The sequence below is a fragment of the Nelumbo nucifera genome, chromosome 2 (assembly GCF_055504915.1).
Source record: "Nelumbo nucifera cultivar China Antique chromosome 2, China Antique-T2T, whole genome shotgun sequence".
NCBI classification, from domain to species: Eukaryota; Viridiplantae; Streptophyta; class Magnoliopsida; order Proteales; family Nelumbonaceae; genus Nelumbo; species Nelumbo nucifera.
Genome location: NC_142650.1, coordinates 41,894,660 through 41,913,403, shown reverse-complemented (window position 1 = coordinate 41,913,403; position 18,744 = coordinate 41,894,660). Strand labels below are relative to the sequence as shown.

Here is an 18,744-nt window from a genome sequence, read left to right as displayed (position 1 = left end):
AGCCCATTCGGCTTGCTTTTTGAACCAATTGAGTGCTGAGAACCTCTCCCCTCCTTCCCAAACAAAAATTCCCCAACCAGCCACCATGGTAACTTCCTTCTACCACCACTCTTAAAGAGTTCACCGCCAAAATGAAGCAGCAGAGAAACTGGAACAAGATGAATTTCCTTCACCTCAATTAAAATCCGCACACAAACTAAGTTCTTCCACTCAATAGTTCTTGAATCTACAAACCTAAATTTTCCACATGCATCTCCAACATCTCTGAATGTTTGGAAGCACCAGGCATGTAGGGGGATGCCAAAGACATTTATCCAAACAAAACTCAACGACCCCACATTTCTCAACACTCCGACTAGAGGGCTCCATCTCCCCAACCTCAAATCTGGAAACCTTAATTGGTCTTGCTCGCGGGCAAGAATGTCAAGAGCTTCCTTCTCCTTGCTGAAGATGAAAAGAAAGAACCCCACACTAAGTCTCCTCACCTGAAAGGAACTACTTGGAATCCACTCAGCCACTTCCCAAGCCCACACTTCTTCTACATCTGGTTCAGAATTAACAAAACAACCAACCAAGCATCTGTTTAACAGCTCAAGTCTACCAAGCGTTCCTCCAGTCAAGCTAACAACCACCTCTTTCATTGTTAACACTAGCTAACATTGTTGTGTATAGAGATTTAACATCTTTGTAAACTCATGCTGTATATTTTACTAATAAATAAACTTTTAACAATTTATCATCAAAAATATAAATAATGCCAAGCACCCCTAGTGAGAACCTTAGGCTAGCTTCATCTAACTAATACACTTAAGTCCTTTATCTTACACTTTCTATGAGTTTCAAGCAATACAATTGGCTTCTTTGAACTCCTTGATAAAGCTAAAGCACCAGCTTAACAATTAGCAGATCTATGAATCCAATTAAATCTTGTTCCCATCTGATTGGCAACCATATTACTTTTCTCGTTGTTAATGTCGACTGTGTAGGGGTATTTTAGTCTTTATGTTTATGTTTAAGTTGCTGATGTGTAATGTTCTATTAGTACTTGGGTCCCTCACTTAAGTAGGGGCAAAGGTGTCCTTTTCTGATTTAAAAGAAACATATAAATAGATCTGGCCGACTAGAGAGAGACTGATTTTTCTCTCTTGTTCGAACCAGACTTCTGTCCTTTATTTTCTTCTTTTCTTCTTCTTCCTCTTCTCATCTTTCTCTTATTTCTACAGTCACTATTCTAACAGAATTCGAAGGCAGATTGGATTATAATATGGTATCAGAGCTAGGTTGAGCAAATCGAATCTTCCCAGAATTCTGATCTTCACGCATCCAGCCTAGGGTTTTCTTCTTTTTTCTTCGCCATCAGTTTGGAGATAAGGGAAGGGGCTGAAAAGGAGTGATCACCCTCTTTCCTTGGAAGTTTCTATGCCTCCAATCGTGCAGTTCATGGGTTGTTTCTGTGGTTTGTAGGAAGCCCTCCCCTAATCGATGAAGAGAAGAGGGCTGATTCGAGTGATGCAGTGGGTGTCGAGTATAGTTTCATTTTCTGGTGATTAGGTAAGTGGTTTTTTATGCAGTTTTTATTGTGAATCAAATGGTGAATATGTTCCAGAACGTATGGTGGAAATTCAGGTTGTTGTGTGTTAGGGTTTATGCAGATTTCAGTGTGTTTTGAAGGGGGAGTGATCTTCGAGCAGTGTGGTGAGTTTTCAGGTAGTCGTGTGGTAGGGTTGTGGTGTAGAGAGTGCAGAATTCAGCAATAATAGGTGATGAGAACAGTGTGGTTTAGTGTGCAGTGTGCAGAATTCAGCAATGGGAGGCAACAATGACAGTAAAACTAGTGTGATGGTTCCAACTAACTACCTGAATGTTCAGATGACCTCTATCAAGTTGAATGGAGAAAATTATGTACCTTGGGCGAAATCTGTAGAAGTCTTTCTTAAAGCAAAGAAAAAAGTGAAACACATAAGGGAGGAAAAACCCTCTACTGACTCTCATGAGTATGGTGATTGGGAACAAGAAGATGCACAGATTATTACATGGTTATGGAATAGTATGGAACCCAAGATTAATATGAATTTCATGTTTCTTGATACTGCCAATGAAGTGTGGGACCATGCTAAGAAGCTGTATTCGGGTCAAGACAACACAACTAGAGTATATCAACTGTATCTGGAATACTTCAATTTGCAACAAGGTAATCAGAGTCTTGAGGAATACTATGCTAGCATGAGAAACCTTCGTAATGAGCTGAATGTGTATCACCCCCTCACCTCTGATGTTAAAATTCAGCAACAGCAAAGAGAACAACTAGATGTGACCAGATTTTTGGTGGGGCTTAAGTTTGAATGAACCAGTGCGGGCATAGATACTAGGAGGATCAGCTCTCCCTTCCTTAGAACAGGTGTTTGCTCGACTTAGGATGATTTCTATTGGATCTACCGAGAATTCTAGTGTTTCCGATAGACCAGCCTTTGCAGTATCAAGGGGCCATGGTGTTAGAGGTGGAGCTTGGGGAGCTCAATCTGGTCGTAGTGGTAGCAATGGACCAGTATATGGTCGTAGTGGTGGTGGTGGTCGTACTGGAGGTCGAGATTCAGGGGGAGTCTATGGTAGATGATGTAGTTCAGGTCCGAGAAGATGTACACATTGTGGTATGGATGGACATACCATCAATTATTGCTATGATTTGCATGGTCCACCTTCAACTTGGGCCAATCATGCCATGACCAGTGATAGCAGCTTTAGACAGGAGAGCCATTCAACTGTTCGGATGCCCCCCACATCCACAGATGTTCCCGGGAAGGAGATGATGAGTGCTCCCCGTGATGAGTATGAGAGGCTTGTTCAGGCCACATCTCAACAAAATACAGCCACTCTTGCACACTCAGGTATGGCTTGTTTGGCATCCACACCCAATCCCTGGATTATTGACTCTGGAGCCTCCGATCACATGACTGGAACTCCAGGTGTGTTTTCTTCCCTCTCTCCCTGCCCAACATCACAATCTGTTACCCATGCTAATGATTTCACATCCTCCATTTGTGGTGTTGGTAATGTTAACATGGACCCTTTATCTTTATCCTCAGTTTCGTATGTCCCCAAATTTCCTTTTAATCGTATGTCTGTCAGTAATTTGACCAAGTCTCTTAATTGCTCTATCACTTTTTACCCTTTTTCGTGTGTTTTTTAGGATTTCAAGACGGGGATGAAGATTGGTGGAGGGCATGAAGTTGGTGGATTGTATTACCTTGATGGTGGTGGAAGTACGTCAACAGCTCTCTAGACATCCCTTTCTCCTCTCCAATGGCACGGTCGATTTGGTCATCCGTCGCTGAAAGTTTTGAAGTCTCTTGTTCCTTCGTTGAATCATCTTTCTGTTTTGGATTGTGAGTCATGTCAGTTGGGAAAACATCATCGTGTTCCCTTTAGTCCTAGGGTTGATAAATGTATGTCAAGTCCTTTTTCTTTAGTTCATTCAGATGTTTGGGGTCCTAATAAAGTAACGTCATACAATGGTTATAGATACTTTGTTATTTTTGTTGATGATTATTCAAGGATGACGTGGCTTTATCTAATGAAAGAAATGAGTGAATTGTTTACCATTTTCCAAAAATGTTATGCTGAAATTCGCAACCAATTTGGTGTACACATTAGAACTCTTCGTTCTGATAATGGCCATGAATATTTTTATACACCATTTCAGGAATATTTGGAACAACATGGCTTTATCCATCAGACTTCATGTACCTACACCCCACAACAAAATGGGGTGGCTAAGAGAAAGAATCGTCACCTTTTGGAAGTTGTTCGATCCCTCATGCACTATATGAATGTACCCAAACCTTTTTGAAGTGATGTTGTGCTTACCTTTTGCTTCCTGATTAACTGGATGCCCACGTCCATCCTTGATGGTCATTCTCCTTTCACCACTTTGTTTCCTACCTTGTCTCCATTTCCCCTTTCTCCTTGGGATTTTGGGTGTGTATGTTTTGTTCATAATCTGGGACCAGGAAGGGACAAGTTAGATGCACGATCTATTAAGTGTATCTTTCTTGGCTATTCCCAGACCCAGAAAGGGTAAAAGTGTTATAATCCTAGTTGGCATTCCTTTGTGTGTGCTGATGTTACTTTCTTTGAGTTCACTCCGTTTTTCTCGGGGTCAGATGATGTTTCTTCCTTCTCACCACCTCCTCCTCTTCCACTTCCAGTTGCGGATCCCATTCCCCTTGTTCCAACTATGACCAAATCTTTGCCTCCGATGCCACCGCCTGTTGAGCGGCCACCTATTCGTCAAGTGTATACACATCGCCAACATGTACCGGCTCCTCCTCCAGCTCCATCATCGTCGACAGATCCGGCAATTGTTTCTCTCACTCACCTTTCTGCTTCCCATCTCTAGTTTATCTCCTTGTTATCCTCTGTTGTTGTCCCTACAAATGTCCAGGAAGCTCTTGCCTCTCCAGGGTGGCGCCATTCAATGGAAGAAGAACACTCAGCTCTAACTCATAATCATACATGGGACCTCACCACACTTCCTCATAATAAGTAGGTTGTCGGTTTTAAGTGGGTATACACTGTTAAGTACTTGCCTGATAGTAGTGTAGAGTGGTTGAAAGCTAGACAGGTTGCCAAAGGGTACTCCCAAACATATGGTATTGACTACACGGAGACCTTCTCCCTGGTTGCTAAGATTGGTTCAGTTTGTGTTGTGATTTCCCTAGCCACCATGTATGATTGGCCTCTTTTCAGATTGATATCAATAATGCTTTCTTACATGGTGATCTACTTGAGGAGGTTTATATGGAGCAACCACCGAGGTTTGTTGCTCAGGGGGAGGATGGTAAGGTGTTCCGACTAAAGAAGGCCATTTATGAACTTAAACAATCTCCTCGTGCGTGGTTTGGTAGGTTCAGTGAGGTGGTAAAGAAGTTTGGTATGAAACAGTGCCAGGTTGACCACTTAGTCTTCAGTCATGACTCTCAAGCTGGAAAGATCCTATTGGTGGTATATGTAGATGATATTGTTATTACTGGGAATGATAAAGTGGGAATTGATAGGTTGAAGATTTTTCTGTAGGAACACTTTCAAACAAAGGACCTTGGTAAACTAAAGTATTTCTTGGGGATAGAAATAGCAAGGTCTAAGCATGGTATTAATTTGTGTCAAAGGAAATATGTTCTTGATTTGTTGGAAGAAATAGGATTATTAGGTGCCAAACCAGCTAAAACACCTATGGAAGCAAATACTAAGCTGAGTAGTGATATGGGTGAAGAGTTTGAAGATCCTGGAAGATACCGGCGGTTGGTAGGTAAACTAAACTACCTAACCATTACTCGGCTAGACATTTTATTTGCGGCTAGTGTGGTAAGTCAGTTCATGCAGAAACCTCAGGTTCCACATTGGGATGCAGTTCTAAGGATTGTGAGGTATTTAAAGGGGGTTCCTAGTCGTGATTTGATATATAGAAGTGGAGGAAAGCTTGAAATAGAGGAATATACTGATGTTGATTGGGCTGGCTCTGTATCTGATAGGAGATCCAGTACAGGCTATTGTACTTTCCTTGGGGGTAATTTGGTGACATGGAAAAGTAAGAAACAAATCGTTGTGGCAAGAAGCAATGCAAAGGCAGAATATAGAGCTATGGCACATACTACTTGTGAATTAATGTGGCTGAGAAATCTTCTACAGGAGATGGGATACACTGTTGACACTCCAATGAAGCTCTACTGTGACAATCAAGTTGCAGTCTATATCTCTTCTAATCCGATGTTTCATGAGAGAACCAAGCATATAGAGGTTGACTATCACTTTGTAAAAGAGAATGTGCTAAGTGGAGTGACAGATACTGCATATGTTAACACAAGAAACCAATGGGCAGATTTGTTTACCAAAGGGTTGAGTCGGGGAAGAGTGGACTACATATGTAACAAGCTGGGACTATATGATATATACTCACCAGCTTGAGGGGGAGTGTTAATGTTGACTGTGTAAGGGTATTTTAGTCTTTATGTTTATGTTTAAGTAGCTGATGTGTAATGTTCTATTAGTACTTGTGTCCCTCACTTAAGTAGGGGCAAAGGTGTCCTTTTCTGATTTAATAGAAACATATAAATAGATCTGGCTGACTAGAGAGAGACTGATTTTTCTCTCTTGTTCGAACCAGACTTCTCTCCTTTATTTTCTTCTCTTCTTCTTCTTCCTCTTCTCATCTTTCTCTTATTTCTACAATCACTATTCTAACAGAATTCGAAGGCAGATTGGATTATAATACTCATAAATGTCTATACTGCAAAGACCCTAGGCTATCATTTGTTAACCATCCCACTGCTACCTTAGAGAATCTTACTACTAAATTCCTATAGTTAAGATAATTACCCACCATGCAATAAGGCTAGAATCTCTGCCCTAGTGGAATCACCAACTGATCCTGAAAAAGAGTCAAGATGAATCCACTATCATTTTGGAGACCAATCAATATAAATGATGTTTCTTGCCATGGATGAATTCATAATATTTGCCATCCTCTAATTGTGTCAACAATGGAGAAAGGGGCAAAGCTGCCCACAAAAACAAAGGAATATTACAAACTTATCCCAAGTCCAGGCATTCCCCATACAAGACCATCCTTATTACTTCTGTTTTAGCTAGGCCAAAGAATTTGCAGATGTAGGTATCCACCTGAATGAGCTATCCGCATTCCAGACTATGACCTAGAGTATGCACCTGTCTAATTAGTACCCTGTACCTCCCCAGAATATTCTCTTACAAATGACAAGTCAACATGTGAATCATGTTTATTATTTCAGCACAGAATCAAAGAGGATGTGATGCAATTCAAGAAAATTGGAAACATGCTTCAAAAGCAACCCCATTCCAGAATCACCTGAATCTTGGATCATATATGAATCACTGTCACTCCTAGGTTTTTCTGGGCACTAAGGCATGAATAAACTGTAGTAGACGTTAGGAACATTATTCCCAACTCAAAGCCTTTAGACAGTCAGAAAATTCATATTAGCATGATCGCATTCTTTCCATAAACATTTTCTATAACAGACCTCACCCGATTATCCCAGGCTAATAATAATTTATTCATACCAAAGCCCATCCAAAATCTGTCTTCTATAGACAAAGGCACCCTGTGAAGGTGAGACCATTTCTCACACTTTTTGTGTCACTCAAGATAGTCAGTACTGTATTTATGATTTTGTAGACACTTCCCACAAATCAATGAATCTATAATCTTTCAACTCCATGGCAAATACCTTCTTAGGTTAAAATTAGTTGTCAGGAAATAAGTCTAATACTTCAACTGAATCCTCCTTCATAATGACCCAAAATACATAGAAATGTTATTTTTTTCAAAATAAATAAATAAATCTTTTGTGCATCCCTTGCAAACCTTCCAGTGTACTACATGTCAGTGTTTACGATGCCCCAAGAGATAGTGAGGAAAATTGAAAAAATCATGAGGAATTTTCTCTCGAAGCCAGCGGAAAAAAAAAAAAAGAAGGCTCATCTGATTTGATAGGAAAAGGTAGTGAAATTAAAGGTAGAAGGGGGATTGGGAATTGGTAAAGTCAAGTTGAATTTGGCTTCGCTTAGCAAATGGCTGTGGAGGTTCCATAGTGAGAATGAGAAATTATGGCACAAAGTTGTTGCAAGTATTCAATTTATCAAAAAAACAAGAGTTGTTGCAAGTATTCATGGCATGTCAAGCATTGGATGGGGTGTTGGTTGTCTCCGTAGAGATACTTTGGCTGCTCCTTGGAAGGCCACCCACAAGATTCTTCCTACCTTTCTAAATCATATCAGGTATGATTTGGTTTCGGGTCAGAAAATTAGATTTTGGGAGGATGTGTGGATTGGGGATATCCCTCTGGGTGAGAGATTTCGTTCTCTTTTTGATCTTTCCAGGTTTAAGGGTAGACCTATTTTTGACTTCTTAGGCCAGCACCCTCATCCTTCAGGGCTGAATTGAAACTTTGGCTTTAATAGGAACCGTAGAGAATCTAAAATTCCTTGTGTCCAAGTTGTTAGGCTTGCTGAATTGAACGTTTCTGGGAGGTGGCTTGGATTCTAGGGTTTGGTGCCTTAATCCTAATGGATTGTTTTCTTGTAAATCTTTCTTTAATTCCTAGGTAGCCACCCCCCCCCCAAAAAAAAAAAAAAAAAAAAATCAGTGCTTTTTGTTGGGAAGTGTTTTATGGCTGTATTAATACATTTGACTTGCTTCAAAGAAAAAGACCAACTTGGTGTTTGTCCCCCAGCTGGTGTGTCCTGTGTAAGTTAAATGGTAAGACTGCATTTCATCTCCTAGTCTCTTGTCCTTTCATTAGCTTTATTTGGAATTGGTTTGCTTCCCTCTTTGGATGCAGATGATCTTCTCCTAACAGGTTGGAAGGATTGTTTAGCTCTACTGGCTTTAACTGCACTGAAAGGAGGAACAGGATCTTGGGGAAGTGTACCAGAGCAGCGGTGCTTTGGACAGTTTGGGGGAAAAGAAACTCAAGAATATTAGAAGAAAGAGAAAGAAACAAGGAATAACATGAATATCATTCGCAGGGAGGGTTAAGAGATTTTACCCTTTCCTCCTTTCTATTGTACTTTATGCTTTTATTTTATCATTAATAAAATTCTGTTAATTATCCAAAAAAAAACAAAAAGAAAAAGCAAGGAAGCCTTGGTAGAAATCATAACTCTAAGAGTGGCACACTGGGAAAAAAGTCTGAAACCATCTTCAAATTTTAAGGTTGAAGACTTTTTTAGGGCCTGGGGTGTTATTGCTGCCTCATCATCTAGAAGACATAAATCTGTTGAGAAGTGGTCACCTCCAATAGGTGGCTGGAAGAAACTGAATTTTGATGGGAGTTGTTTGGATAATCCAGGCCCCTTAGGCATAGGGGGGTCATTAGGGACGAAGAAGGAAACATCATAACCTTATACTTGGGACCTACTGAACATGGTGATGTGGCAAGATCAGAACTATTGGCTGCAGTATATGGGGTTGAGAAGGCAAAAGAGTTGGGCGTTGATAGGCTGATCATTGAGGGTGACTCAAAAACTGTTGTGAAATGGCTGAAGAAAGAGGAGGAGGTGACATGGCATTTGAGGAATGAATTCAGGCAATTTAAATGACTATCTAAGGACATGACAATCCAAGTTAAATGGATGAGGAGAACTGCCAACAGCTTGGAAGATGGTCTACATAAGCAATGGGTACAAAGAACTCATCTACATTGGGCTCAATTGTAAATTTGCAATTCTTGGGTTGGATCAGCTTTACTAAAGCTGTGTTCTTTCTTTTTTTCACAACCTCTTGTTGTAACCATGCTTTCTTTTTATTAATGAAATCATTTCTGTGTTGCTGATAAAAAATAAATAAATCTTTTGTGCACACTACAAGGTTTACAAGCATCTTGAGTTCATTTTTTGTTCATATCTTTTCATCCTTATCCTAAAAGAAGCCACTATAAGTTCCAGTTCTATTGTGCAAGGCATTACTATACAAAGTGCCCCACCAAAAGATAATACTATGATGAACTAATTGCTAATTATGCAGGCTCATTATATCAGTAAAAGAAATAAAGTTTAAATGCCGTTAAAGATGCAACGATTTGTTGTTTGCCATTAATGGTAATTTGCATATGCTAGAGTAGTGTAGCAACAAAAAAACTTTCATCACCTCAAAATTTGTTGCAAAAATGGTTGATAACAAATTCTTAAATGGTTGGGCAAAAGAAGGTAACAAGAAGAAAGCAAGCAGATATAGATTTTCTTTCATACTAACTTCCAAGTTTAATATGGGTTTTGGGTTGTAGTTCTCCTTTTTATATGCTTCTGAGTTCTGCTTGATGTACACATGCTTTGAAGGAAACTCTCCCTCTTTTTGAATACAATAACACTATTTACCAAAAAAAAAAAAGACAAAGACAAACTGAAAAAATTGGCCATCTGAAAAAGAAGAATCAAAGAGCATTCAAGAAGACCTGGTGTTTTCCAGCCCTTACAAATTTCACTTGATCTCCCCTGAAAAAGGATTTATGACAAAACATTATAAAATATTCCTTAGAATGTCGTCAAGAAAAATTTCTTTGGAATACCAATATAAGTTTCTCATAGTCATGTACCCATTCTCCACAAAGGAAATGATAGCTTGCAAGGTTGCTGAAAATCCCGCTAGCTTATATTCATCTCCATACCTTGAAGAAGATTAGAATGTACACACCTTAGTTTAAAGCAATACAAAACTAAAGATCCTCTATCATACTTAATACAAAATGTAGGTTTCCAATAATTAGCAGTTAAAACAACCTGGAGTATATCGGTTTTCCGGAGTTGCTCAATACAAAAAAATGTTTCTTCCTTTTTCGCCAAGAAATTGATGCATCGTCCTGTACTTCATTTATAAATTACACAATATTAGGGGACAATGCTTGATGCTTTATGTGGAATCATACAAAAGAACAAGTAACAATTGTTTAGGAAAGACAAATGACATCAGAAAAACCCCAATATTTTGCCCCTTACAAAGTCCACAACAGATTATGAGTGGAAAAGACATTTATTATCCTTGCATACTACCCTACAGATCATACATTTTTTCTATTAATAGCTAAAGGCCATGAATGATACCAATCTAGCCCACCAACTGGATGGGAAATACTCCCAAAGAGCAAAACAAAAGCAATTTGGGCGCTCAAAAAATTGCTTTCTGTAGATAAGCTTTGCTTGTCCTCTTAGGTCTGCAAATTTTGGTTCTAAACTACAAGGATGACATGGGAATAGGCAACTCATTAAGGACAGAATACAAATTTCCAATGTGAAGCATACAATGCTATCCTTAAAAGGTAGGGAACTTCTCATGTGTGTTGAGGGCATCATGATGGTTTATGTTCTCAATGGGTCAACCCAAGAAAGCCTTATCCCGACCATTCGGGGCTACCCTTGGGCCCCAAATCCAAAAGGATGGTGCTGCTCCCACCTTCAATTCACAATCAAAGAAAAATGGCCCAGAAAATGTAATCAGCAAATATCAGAGAATGTTTTATATTAGAATTTTTCTGGAAGTGTGTATAGGCTTATATCTGCAACACTAACTTTCTACTTAAACTCAATCAACATCAGTGTGCACCCTCTCTTCCAGTGGAATCTCCATATTTCTCTCTTTTACAAAGATACTAAAATATTTATAAGTTACCATATACATGTGTGTGAAGCACTCTCTACATGGTCTCAAATCCTAAATTTTTTCAACTATGGCATTCACGTTTTTGCTCCCACTCTACGCTTTCATCACTTAGCTTGCCACAAATGAACATGTTTCTAATTCTCTCCTTAAAACATTGCCACTGTCACAGTTTTCAAGGCATCAAGGCAAGGCTGGGCAATCCAGGCTGGGGGGGAGGCGCCTTGTCACCTAGGCAATGGGACTTTTTTGACTAAAAACCATGAATCCTAGGGAAATTCCTTAGGTTCTATAGCATGTAGCAACCATCCTTCACCAATGTTTTAAAAACTGACCTGAAGTTTGAACTGTTTTTGCCTCTGGGTCGTAGGTCACCGGTTCAACCATCCAAGCATAAAATAATTATAATTATTTTTACATATAATATATGTATATATAAGTATTATTTTATGTTTAATTTATATTTTTAATTCAGTTTTTAATTTTTATTTGTAAAAAAAAATGCTATAAATTGCAGTATGAGGTCAAAATTTTTTTTGGCAAAAATACTGGGGCTTGGTGCCTTGGGATGCACAGATCCCAAAAAGTTACCCAAAATCAAAAAAAAATCACCTCAATCAGAAAACCGAGCACAAAGTTATGGCCTCTGAAAGTTTGTACATACATGGAGTGTGCAACCCGTGACCCGGTGACCAGGTCAATGTTTTGACCGGCTGTTTTTTTTTTATCAGCAACACAAAAATTGATTCTTTAGATTAGAAAACAGAGATACAACAAGGAGTTGTGGGCAAAAACAAAGCCCAAACAGAAACTATTCACTATTTACAGAACTGCCCAGAACATAGATTGTCTTTGAGTTCCTTGCTTTGCTAGACCATCAGCCAAACTGCTTGCAGATCTCCTTATCCACCTTATTTGGATCATCATGTCTTTAGAAATCTGCTTGAATCTCCTGAATTCATTCCTTAACTTCCATATGATTCCTTCCCCCTTTTTCAGCCAGACCACAACTACTTTTGAATCACCTTCAATAATCAGCTTTTTAATCCTCATTTCTTTAGCTTTCTCTACTCCATAGACTGCTGCCAATAATTCTGATCTCACTACATCTCCATGTTGAATAGGCCCTGACTACAAAGCTATTATTCCATGTTTCCATTTTTCTTCCCTAATTACCCCACCAATACCCAATGGTCCAGGATTGCCCATACAGCTACCATCAAAGTTTAATTTCTTCCACCCAACGCATGGAGGACACCAGGCCTCACGTACTATCTGTCTTCTGAACGAAGAACCTGCAATTATTCCCCACAATATGAAGAAGTCTTCTACCTTAAAGTCAGCAAAAAGCTTTAAGGTTCTCACACAATGCGCTACTCTTAAGGTAATCACCTCAATCACAGCTTCCTTACTTCTTTCCTTGTCTTCAAAGACTCTTAGGTTCTTTTGACTGGCTGGTTTTAGGAGAACTGGACCTGGAATCAAGGTCAGGTGATGGTTCAAATGGTTCAACCGGTCAACTCAACGATGGGTTGAAAACACTGTGTTTCACTGTTAATTGTCTATAATCTTCATAAAAAAATGTATGAAGTTCATTTAAACATAGAAAATCAACATATTCAAGAAAAAATAGAAAAAAGAAAAGAAACTTCAGAAAATAGAGGGGCTGAGCCTCTATTTTTATACTAGGAGAAGAAGAAACATTGCTATTTACAAAGTAGAAACTCTTGTAAGCTGTGAAGTTTGAAAGAATTTCATATCCTTGATGTTCAAAACCAACAAAGCAGAAGAAAAGAATAAAGCAGTTCAAATAAGGGGAATTTTTTATGAGTAAGAAGGAATTGGGGCAAAGTCAAGTCAATAAGGGAGATGTAGTTTGGCTATGGCTGGGATAGGGGGTGTTTTCAGGAACTCAGAAGAATTGGTGGTGGTCTTGTACTCAAGACCATTGGAACACAGGGATGCACTGACAGAAGAAATGGTTAGCTTATTGCAGGGCTTAAAACTTGCAAAACAATTTGGCTTCCATAATCTAGAAGTGGAAGGGGACTCCCAGGTGGTTATTTCTTGGACAAGAGCAAATGCCCAATCCCTTGGGCTTTCCAGCAAATATATAGGGAGATTGAGTACTTATAAGGAAACTAAATGTCTCCTTCAAATGGGTGACAAGAACAGCAAATGGAATGGCAGACACTCTACCTAAACAAGGGCATTAAGACATCAATTATTCTGAGCAGTTCTGTGAAATCTTGTACTTTTGGGGTGGATTTAAAACAAATCTAAATGTAATCTCTGAAATACATTAATATAATTTCTTTTACTGATCAAAAAAATTTTAAAAAAATAAAGGAGATGCAGTTGAATCTAGTTTAGAAGTTCTGGAGGAGCAAGAGGCTGAGACAGATGCTGTTGTAGATCAAGTTAATTTGGCTAATGAGAAGAGGTTTGAGTTGGAGAAGGTTGCCGAGGTGGCAGTTCAAGTCAGTAAGTCATTGGGTCTTTTTTTCTGGTGGGGAGGAGTTTGCAAGAAGAGCTTTTATGGAGTTGGAAACTAGAACAAAAAAGAAAAGGATTCAAGAGATTTAGAGGAGGAATCAGAGGAAGAAAGTGAATGTAAGGAGCTTGAGGGTGTAGGCATTATTGAAGGCATTGATTTTCAAAGAGTGGTCGTCTTCTTCGGATCATGAGTGCTTGTTTGATTAGGTTGTAGGTTTCAAAGAGTTGGTCATACTTCCACATACTGCACATCTCAGTAGTTGAAATATCATAAAGAATGACTTAGATTTGTAGATTGGAGACCTTCAGCCGCTATGACATTTCCACAGGAAATCAACGAATCTTGGAAACTGGATGAATTAATAATTTATTGTCTAAGGAATGCTTGAGAGAAGCCACCAAAAATTTTCTAATGTTGTCTGTCTACCATAATTCCATGCACTTCACATCCCATATTCCCATGATTAAGTATAGACAACTAATCGGAAAATGATTTAAGTACAGAAAAATCAACTTAAATTTCTGCAACATATTAATGGACATAGCTACCTTATTCCCTAAACACCTGCAGATTGTGAACCAATTGAGTGAATTATGTTCAGAATTAGGGCATTTGTCCTTGCATGGGTAAACAAGTGTCTGCAGAATTACAAACCGCATACGCTTCACCGATCCGCAAACCAGGTAGGTACGTTTGTGTAATAAGATGAGTTAAGACAACGCACCAAAACCTCTTACCTCATTGATATGCCGTTTTCCAGGAACCCATGAAGGTGAATCCGAAACCGCATCCACAGAATGATCTGCCGGAATTACTGCTTCGTCAATATCGTCCCCATTAACCTCCTCAATCCCAGATGCACTGCTGTCACTGCTGCTGCCCCTTTCTCCAGCGTATCCACTGCTGCTAGGACTCGATGGGGCATCGACTTCAAGCTCGGAATTGACTCTGTGGACAACAACAGAGGAAGAAATCTCTCGAACCACTTCACCAACTTCGGGCACTGCAGCCATCGCCGCTGGACCGCTTGAAGAAGACTGTTCTTCGATCTCAGGTTCACCTTCTCCTCTAGCATGCTCAGCCACTAACTGTCCATTTACGTCCTCGCCCACAACTGGTTCTTCGATCTCATGTTCACCTTCTCCTCTATCATGCTCCGCCACTAATTGTCCATTTACGCCCTCGCCCACAACTTGTTCTTCGATCTCTGGTTCACCTTCTCCTCTATCATGCTCAGCCACTAATTGTCCATTTACGCCCTCGCCCACAACTGGTTCTTCGATCTCAGGTTCACCTTCTCCTCTATCATGATCAGCCACTAATTGTCCATTTACACCCTCGCCCGCAACTGGTTCTTCAGTCTCAAGTTCACATTCTCCTCTATCATGCTCAACCACTAATTGCCCATTTACGCCCTCGCCCACAACTGGTTGATTCAAAGCTAATTCACCATCGACGACATTCTCAGATTCATTCAATGTCAGAAATTTCAATCCATCCTGGGATGTTTCAGGAGGGCTAGCTTTAGGGTTTTGGTAGGCGAAATCATCGGTTGAGGTTAAAGAGTCCGAATCAGACGCCATTGCAACTGTGGTCAATGCAATTTTTTACAATTCGTCTTGATTTTTTGGTGAAAGAAGAAATGAGAAACGGATTTGTGTAGTGAAGGTGAGAGAGAGGGAGACTTATAGGTGGTGCAGGTGCCTCTTCTACCTGTCCAGGCTCTGCAAGGAACTGAGGTAGTACAACCTTGACTGGTAGACGGAGAGCTGATGCTATGTCTTGCAAAGACACAGACGATTGAGAGAGTCGTGCTTGAATGTAGGTTTGGAATATAACCAACTCATCATTTTCCTCGATTATTACCACGGGGATGATACCGAACCCCGGGCCTCATATGGGCCTGATATGGGCCCGGACCAGGCAGGTCCAGGCTTTGGGACTATTACCTTAAATATAAGTTATAATTTATGTAATACAAAATATTATATGTGATATATATTTATATGTCAATTATAAATACTTATATTTAAACTGCAAAATAAATATATTGTAAGCCAAGTCCAAACCTACAAAATTTTGGGCCGGAACACAGAATTTGGGCCTAAGCCTAAGAAATTATCACCGTTATTACCTCTGCACTCGTCTGATAAAAAGAGGTATTTGGAACTATGGTGTTGCATTTTTCCTTAAGGCTGCATTTGAAACCCGTGTAAAATGTCATCAATGGAAAAATATATTAATAATGTTTTATATTAAACCGTTATTCAGTGATTGTTATATTTTTGAAAAGCGTAATTGGTGTAAAGTTAATATGTACATCAAATTTTATGTTTGATAAGGTTTTACATTGATTCATGACGTAAAACTCTACTCCATTTAAATGCACGCAAATCTGAAACAGAATAAAGTTTTACATCGATCATGATTATATACTCTTCCAAACGCTGATAAAATTGAACCAACATAAACTTTTACATAATCCTTGATTTATACCGATTCCAAACGCAGCCTAAAAGTGTATGAAAGTCGTATATGTGTTTTGATTTATAATGCCAAAAGCATGTTTGTTTGCTGAGGTAGATTTTACTTCCTTCTTAATAAAAAATACCTTTTACTTGGTACACTTGTACCACCATTTGCATTAGGTTACGTATATAGGGGTATTGAAGTTTTCCCTAACACGGTCCTTCTACTATTGTTGTCTTATGGAGTGCCTAGTGACATTTGTTAAATGTTGAGAACCACAATAAGCTTGTGCATTAAGTTATATGTCAAAATGCGTAATTTTTATTATTTATGCAATATTATTTTTTTTTTTATTTTGTGAGATGGATGCACTTGAGGTCCACTAACCTTACTATAGAATGCCTGCAGTCACACGGGTTTGATCTCACGCCTCGATAGGTGGAGGGACACCAAATAATCATCTCAACTACTAGGTCATTTGATGACCATTATTAACGCCAATTCATATATTCAGGTACAAACATTGAGACTTGAAATATCTGTGCAAGTAATTCTAGTAAATAAAAAGCCATGCAATTCTTAAAAGTCTTCCCACATTCATAACAGGACTTGCAATAAAGATAGACAACATTTCACCCAAACAAAAAAAGAAGAAAAAAAAAGTTTTGTGAATAGATTCTAAGTGAAAAGTCATAAAATACTGTCTAATGATGATTTTAAAGCATTTAAGTAATTATGAGATATTATTACATTACAGACCAAAAATAATTATGAGGCACAAACAGTGAAATAAATGATAATACATACCAGACACCGGTAAATGTGCATGTGATTTGCATGTAGCAATAGCAATTTTAGATGATGATGATGATGATGAAAATAGGTTTCTCAATACTTTAGACTTTTTTATATGTCTATATCTATAAAATTATACCTATATATCACATTTATTTTTGTTTAGTACGATGAATATATGATATTAAAGATGTGCCTAAATGTTTTTTACAATTTTTTTGTATTTTCATAAATTTTTCGTATTTTTATCTTTTTATTATTCTATGGATAAATTACAATGACCCATGTACAATGGGTCTAATGACAAATACCCCCTATACTTTCATTTATGACAAAGACCCCCTTGATTGTTAAGTCACTGGAAGGAAAACACTAAATTATCAAAATTCCCCCTTTGTAATTCAAGGGGCATGAAAATGAACGTTTCAAAATGACCAAAGCCATTCCTTCCTTTGTCTAATCCTCACCTTCTCCTAAACCCTAACGACCTGACCTACAAAAACATATTGTAGGAGAACCGTCAAAAGTTGTTGACACTATCTCTCCAACAAAAGTTATCCAGCACACCATCGCCGGATACAGAAGAATCTTTGGTGATACTAAAAAAAAATCATTCGCATTTTTTTTATGGCATTAATTGCTAGATAAGAAGGTATTTTTATCGCCATTGGCAAAGAAGAATCTATGTACATGTATACCACACTAGCATTTTTAGCCTTATGAAAACCAATACTTTCAGGAATTGTTGGATTAATAAAGTATAAATGAAAGGGTAAAATTGTTTGAGAAAATAATTAAAGAGTAGTTTTAGGATTTAAAAAGCTTTAAACAGCCTAATGAGAATCTTTTCCGAAGTTAACTAATGAAATGCTAATGGAAGGGGCCTGAAAAAGTTAAGGGGGTCTTTGTCGCAAATGAAAATATAAGGGGTAGTCATTAACCCCATAGTACATGGGTCATTGTGATTTACCCTTTTAATTTTATTATTTAATTATGACATCAAGGATTGACACATCTGACCCAAAAAGTTGAATTATTGACCTACCACCAAATAGGAATACAATTTTATTTCGGTTTCACAATTTAGTGATATCCAATTTCATCATAAAATTAAAATAAAAGATTAAAAGCATGAAAAGTTTTAAAAATGAACAACTTACCTAATCCCATCCAAACACACCAGTCCATGCCATTTAGTGTTGGGTTTGGATTATCCCTTAACCAAACCTAACCTCTCCAATTTACACCCTTACTTCAATAGATAAATCAAGAGGGTTTCAAAGAGATTTAAAAGGAGAGACAAAGGAATTTAATAGATTGAGGAGACATTACAAATATTGACTATCGTGAGGAAAAGAGTTAAGAAGAATTTTATCACACACACAGTTCTGTTATGACGTATATTTTAAGAGAGGAGTAAGTACATGTGAGCATTGAGGTGAGAAGATCCCCTAGCTTCCTTTATCTATAATATTATAAACTAATGCCATGAATAAGACAATCTTGTTGATTTTGTTTCTTTTGGTAAATGAAGCTTCATTCATATTCACCACTTTATAAATACATTGTCGCTCACATAAGCATGAACAAACATGTGTATGAGAGCATATCCATGCATGCGAGCCATTTGATTGTTGTATGCCTGATTTACATTCAAAGCATTAACAATTTGTAAGCGATCTACAACATCAAATCAAAAGAAGAAAAAAAGCACTCTAAATATTTGATCTTTACATACTCCATCGTCCCTTTTGTTTAACTACTACTTATACATCTTATTGTTCATTAGAACATATTA

At 38.3% G+C, this 18,744-nt stretch overlaps 1 protein-coding gene across 5 annotated transcripts in view; it reads right to left on the bottom strand.

Moving 5' to 3' along the window:
* Positions 1–15,506, bottom strand: part of LOC104599275 (SAND family protein) — a 52,336-nt gene extending 36,830 nt beyond the window's left edge. For 3 of the 5 annotated variants that reach the window (XM_010261744.3, XM_010261745.3, XM_088897251.1), the window contains exons 1-5: positions 14,420–15,493; positions 14,231–14,320; positions 10,312–10,391; positions 10,128–10,199; positions 9,987–10,026 (exon numbers count right to left, since the gene is read on the bottom strand). In XM_010261744.3, the coding sequence (XP_010260046.1) occupies positions 9,987–10,026; positions 10,128–10,199; positions 10,312–10,391; positions 14,231–14,320; positions 14,420–15,265 (1,128 nt within the window). In that variant the 5' untranslated portion in view covers positions 15,266–15,493. Of the gene's footprint in view, positions 1–9,986; positions 10,027–10,127; positions 10,200–10,311; positions 10,392–14,230; positions 14,321–14,419 lie in introns of all 5 variants that reach the window. The other 2 variants (XM_010261747.3, XM_010261746.3) reach the window with 2 other exon arrangements.
* Between the last annotated feature and the right edge of the window lie 3,238 nt (positions 15,507–18,744).